Raw genomic sequence first — 5,836 nt, forward strand, 5'->3', positions numbered from 1 at the left:
ATTTATTTACAATTGAATATATTTGTATTTAACATCATATTTTAGATTGATGTTAATTTGAAAGAACTTTACCATCATATTAAATAATAATTAATTAATTTTCATAGTCAGAGAATGATTTTTTGAAAAATTGAAAGTTAAGAAATAAATTTTTTTACAAAATGGTATAATCATGTTTTAGAGGATAATTGCTAAATTAAGATTTTTTAAAATATTATAGCAATATTATGAGTAATGATGAATAGATCCCAAATAGCTCCCAAATGTTTTGATGATTGTTAATTTGACATTACTAGATTTATATAATTAACGTTTAATAACGAATTTTAAGAGATATATATATATATATACACGTTTATTTGATACTTTAAACCAAATAAAATTTCTTTTCAAATGAAATTAGTTTCTCTTATTTTTTCAAAAAAAAAATTGGAAATTATTTTTATAAGTTATAATTAATTTTAATTTTAATTTAATTTTAAATAAATATAACCCGTCTATCGGACGGGTACTAAACTAGTATATTTATAAAATTAAAATTTATTGTTTTAGTAAATTTATTTAATACTAGTTATTAAATAAAAAGGTATTTTTGTCTGTTTTGATTTTAAAAAAGTATAGTTTTCAAATAACAATAATATAGAGTGTAGTTGTCAATTTTTTTAATAAAAATAGTATATTTTTTAAAATGTCCCTTAAAGTTTTTATTGAAAAATCAAAATAACAAATAAATATATATGATACTGATTTGTAATTTTATTATTATTATTATTGTTAAATGAATATTCATGTACGCCGTGTAAATCTAAACAAATAATATATTTATTAGATAATTCTGCGATTTTATAATTAGTTATAGATTATTTTACGATTTTATATATTTAATTTGTTTAATTATTTATTTAATTATCTATATTATTTTTGGTGTATTTTTTTCTAAAAACTTTTTTTATTGGCATTTCAATGTAAAATTTTTCTATTTAATAAATTTATTTTTATTTGTGTATTTTTCAATTAATATATTAGGATATACGGTTTAGATAGTAGAAAATTTCGGATAAAAGATTTTTGATTTTTAAAATCATTCAATTTGAACCCTGTCTTTATTGTTTCTTTCAAAAAAAAGTCAGAAATGCTAATAAAATAAATAAATAAACCTAGTTAGTAGACAAGACAACACATAGGTATATGGAAGACGATATACGATTTGACCCAAAAGTTTTGGTGTCGTTTTGAATTTCCCAAATATTTTAAAAACCCGCCTCTTCACTTTCTCGCTCAAAAAAAAAATCCCCAAATTCTCTCTAAAACCTTCTTCATTCTCTCGGAAACACCATTCTCTCTCTCTCTCTCACAGATCTTTTCGGCGAAAATGGCGCGTGACATCCAATTCCCGTGCGACGGCGACGGTGTATGCATGAAATGCAAATCAACACCACCGCCGGAAGAATCCCTCACTTGCGGCACGTGCGTTACTCCTTGGCACGTGTCCTGTCTCTCGTCTCCTCCCGAAACCCTAGCTTCGACTTTACAGTGGCATTGTCCTGATTGCTCCGGCGATATCGATCCTCTTCCTGTTTCCGGCGCTGCGGCTGGCTACGGCGATGCTGGTTCAGATCTTGTAGCGGCGATCCGCGCGATTGAGGCGGATGAGACTTTGAGTGCTGATGAGAAGGCTAAGAAGAGGCAACGGTTACTGAGTGGTAAAGGTGTTGATGAGTGTGACGAAGAAGAGAAGAAGAAGAAGGGTAAAGGGAAAGATGCGAATCTCGATGTGTTATCTGCTCTTGGAGATAACTTGATGTGTTCGTTCTGTATGCAGTTGCCTGAGCGTCCTGTGACGGTTCGTTCTCTTTGTCTTTGTTCTGATGCTTGTTAATTTAGTGTCTTTACTCGAATCTGTGTTAGTATTGGTTGTGATTGTTTGATGTGTACTGTTGATTTACTGATTCCAGCTTGTGACATACCATAGTTAAGCTGAGTGATAGAAAGGCATAGAGACTGTTTTGGCACAATCAATCGTTCCTTTTCCTGATTTACAATGACAGAGACTTGATTGTGCTTACCATTTGTGACAAACTGTGTCAATGTTTAGCTACATTTATAGTTCATGATTGTTAATATACTTGTTAAGTTATCCTGTGTTTACCCCTTTTGGGTTGGATTGTTTAGTTGAGATGTGTTAATATACTTGTTGATAAGTGGTATGTGTACGCTTTTGTTGAAGGTTGTTCTTTTCTATATTGTTGTTTAGTTGCCGTTTATGGGATGTTTTTCTATACTCATTTTAGACAAGTTGATGAACTGTACATTCTGTAGTAGGACTAGGAGTGGAAAAACTTTATAAGTGTTAACTTCCACTCAAAATAAGTCTTTTTTTTTTATAAAGATGATGGGTATATTAAGAAGGGTTGATGGATATTTTGTTTGTTTTTATTTCAGAAACCATGTGGTCACAATGCATGCTTGAAATGTTTCGAGAGGTGGATGGGTCAGGGGAAACGTACTTGTGGAAAATGCCGCAGCATAGTTCCTGAGAAAATGGCCAGAAACCCTCGTATCAATTCTTCCCTTGTTTCTGCTATCAGGTTAGCAAGAGTCTCTAAAAGTGCTGCTGCGGGTACTTCAAAGGTCGTTCATTTTGTGAGCAACCAAGACCGTCCAGATAAAGCATATACAACTGAACGCGCAAAGAAAACAGGGAAGGCAAATGCTGCCAGTGGCAAGATTTATGTTACAATACCACCTGACCACTTTGGTCCCATACCAGCTGACAATGATCCTGTTAGGGGCGAAGGTGTTGTAGTTGGAGAATCCTGGGAAGACCGACTTGAGTGTAGGCAGTGGGGGGCTCACTTCCCACATGTTTCTGGCATTGCTGGACAAGCAAGTTATGGTGCTCAGTCTGTAGCACTCTCTGGAGGTTATGAGGATGATGAGGATCATGGAGAATGGTTTCTGTACACAGGAAGGTCTGTTTTTCATTTCTCATAGCTTTTGGTCCATTTGATTTATTCTAGTGACGGGTTAGGATTTGTTTCCTTAAATAATCTTGTATAATTTACTTCTCTTGTGTATAGAAAGAAGTAGCTATTCTCCAGTTTACTGATAGCCTGTCAGTTTTTGTTTTGATTATGTGTGGATGTGTATTTCAGTGGGGGTAGAGATCTCAGTGGCAACAAAAGGACTAACAAGGATCAGTCTTTTGACCAAGTGTTCAAGAAATCTAATGAAGCTTTAAGACTCAGTTGCAAATTGGGGTACCCTGTTCGAGTTGTCAGGTAAGTTCTTATTCAAACACAGCTGCATTGCACGCAATATTTTTCCCACTCTTCAACCTGAAGCTTCAAGCTTGCTGCAGTGATCTTAACTTTTTAATTACCTATTTCCATATATAATCAGGTCTCACAAGGAGAAGCGTTCTGCATATGCCCCTGAGGAAGGAGTGAGATATGATGGGGTTTACAGGATTGAGAAGTGCTGGCGAAAAGTTGGAATTCAGGTATACATAATAAAGCTAGCAACTGTAAATTTTCCCTGTTCCTTTTGTATCCATTGACCTATTTTTCTGTGGTCCATAGGGTTCTTTTAAGGTCTGTCGTTATCTGTTTGTTAGATGTGACAATGACCCAGCTCCATGGACCAGGTTTGTTCTACTTCTTGAAAGCGTGCGCTTTTTCTATAAATATTCCGTTTGAGTTTAATGCTAAGATATATATTGCAGTGATGAGCATGGAGATCGCCCAAGACCGTTGCCTCATATTCCTGAGCTTAATATGGCAATAGACCTGTTTGAAAGAAAAGAAAGTCCATCATGGGATTTTGATGTAAGTTCCAATTCATCATGTCTCAATTATAAAAGTTGATGAGTGAGCAGATATCAATTTTCTTTTTTAGGCCTGTTTATTATATGTTATCTCAATTATATAAGTTGGTATTTACTGATAATTAACTTACTGGATCAGGAAGGTAAGGGTAAATGGGAATGGATAAAACCTCCACCTGCTAGTAAAAAGTCCGTGAATGTTTTGGATCCTGAGGAGAGAAAAAGTTTGAGGAAAGCTATAAAGGCGGCACACTCGAATACCGTGAGGGCAAGACTTCTGAAAGGTCTGTGTAAATTCTATACTTCTGCTGTTATAATGTTCATTGACTATTCCCTTGTTGACGAATAAGTTCTGGTGCATTCTGTTTATATTTCTAGATTGGCCCTTCCTGAACATGTTGAAGTTATCTGTTCTAGTAAATATTATATGCTTTGTACTTGGATGCTCAAGCTATGATTCTATGGAAACTTTAGTATCAGGCAGTCAATGTTTCCAAAATGGTTAACGTAACTGATAAAGTAAACATGTATATGACCCAGATATATTCAGCTCTTCTTTATAAATTGTCTTTGGGTTTTTGTTGATGCAGAGTTTAAATGCCAGATTTGTTGCCAAGTGATGACTCTTCCTGTGACAACGCCTTGTGCTCATAACTTCTGCAAGGCATGCCTTGAATCCAAATTTGCTGGGAAAACTCTAGTGAGAGAGAGAAGCAGAGGTGGACGCACACTACGTGCACAGAAGAATGTCATGAACTGCCCTTCTTGCCCCACTGACATTTCTGAGTTTCTCCAAAACCCTCAGGTAAACATCATCGTATCTTCTTGTTGCAATGGTTTCTGCAGTAAACATAGCACACTTCTTTCATGTAAATATCATATGAATACAGTTGCAAATTGCATTAACATTGATTTTGGTTATGCTAGAACTAGATGAAGTTGGTCAATGGAAATCTATCTGCTTTTAGCTAAGTGCCAGTATCATCAAATATTGTAATCTGATTCTGTAGGAAAAGGTTTATCCTGAAGCTTATATAAACTATAAATATTGAGTGGATTTTAAGTATGCCATTCACTTATTTGATGCTTTCCATTCATGGAGAAGTGAAATTGTAGCAAATCTGATCATTCGCTACTTACCATTATTATGATCATACAAATTGAGGAATACTCTCTCAGCTGATATAATTATATGCTTCCTAATCGCAATTGTGTGTAAACAGGTCAATAGAGAAGTAATGGAGGTGATAGAGAGGCTGAAAAGCCAGGAAGAGGAAGTAGAGCCAGAAGTTGAAGAAGGGGAAGGCTCAGGTACCAACGCTGAAGAAGAAACTCTGGTTGCGTCTGAAGAAGCTGAGCAACCGAAGAAACGGATTAAGTTGGACACCGACGCAGCAGTTTCTGAGACTGTTGTGTAACTAGGCAATGCAGTAAGTAAGTAGGAGCCTTTCCAATGGCTTTTTTGGAACTAACTATCGGGTAAAGTTTGAGACTATTTGGTACCAAAAACTCTTAGTACCTATTATGTTGGATTATGCTGCAACTGAGTTCTAAATATAGAACGTAAACGTTGGTTTCTGGTTTGAGGAAAAAGCTTTGACGTTACCTCACCTTGATAACTTATTGACGTTGCATCTTCTCTTACTTATCTCTCTCTAACTTGCTACATACGTCGTCTTCCTGGGTTCATCTCCCATATTTTGTAAGATGAAGAAACATAAAAGTATTCTATAATTTTTCTTTCAAGCTTGACACAAAACTACATAAACAGTTGCTTCTGCAGATGATGGACAGTGTTACACTCTGCATAATTACAAAACACACGTACTTAGATTTCTTGACAGCATCTGGAAAATGTTTTCGTAAATATAAAATCAAAGAAACAACGTTATATATGTTAAAGGTTATTGAATAACATGCTAGTTTCAAAATATTTGCTAAAAATTTAAAATTAATTTACAAAACAGTTAGTGTAAAAACGATATATTCACTGAGTAACATGCAGTTTCG

At 34.7% G+C, this 5,836-nt stretch overlaps 1 protein-coding gene across 1 annotated transcript; it reads left to right on the forward strand.

Moving 5' to 3' along the window:
* Positions 1–1,337: 1,337 nt before the first annotated feature.
* On the forward strand, positions 1,338–5,470 carry LOC17896560 (E3 ubiquitin-protein ligase ORTHRUS 2). Its single transcript, XM_006300775.2, has 9 exons — positions 1,338–1,843; positions 2,443–2,972; positions 3,156–3,281; positions 3,403–3,502; positions 3,582–3,646; positions 3,725–3,827; positions 3,966–4,110; positions 4,417–4,631; positions 5,050–5,470. Exons 1-9 carry the CDS (start codon positions 1,373–1,375, stop codon positions 5,242–5,244), a joined length of 1,950 nt encoding a protein of 649 aa, XP_006300837.1. The 5' UTR covers positions 1,338–1,372; the 3' UTR covers positions 5,245–5,470.
* The last annotated feature ends 366 nt before the right edge of the window (positions 5,471–5,836 follow it).

Source organism: Capsella rubella, unplaced genomic scaffold (assembly GCF_000375325.1).
Source record: "Capsella rubella cultivar Monte Gargano unplaced genomic scaffold, Caprub1_0 scaffold_2, whole genome shotgun sequence".
NCBI lineage: Eukaryota > Viridiplantae > Streptophyta > Magnoliopsida > Brassicales > Brassicaceae > Capsella > Capsella rubella.

Bases quoted from the DNA above. Each gene is read 5' to 3' on its own strand.
- LOC17896560 (XM_006300775.2), top strand. From the start codon at position 1,373: ATGGCGCGTGACATCCAATTCCCGTGCGACGGCGACGGTGTATGCATG. The intron at 3,282-3,402 runs GTAAGTTCTTAT...ATATATAATCAG, and splicing joins TACCCTGTTCGAGTTGTCAG to GTCTCACAAGGAGAAGCGTT. The intron at 4,111-4,416 runs GTCTGTGTAAAT...TTGTTGATGCAG, and splicing joins GAGGGCAAGACTTCTGAAAG to AGTTTAAATGCCAGATTTGT.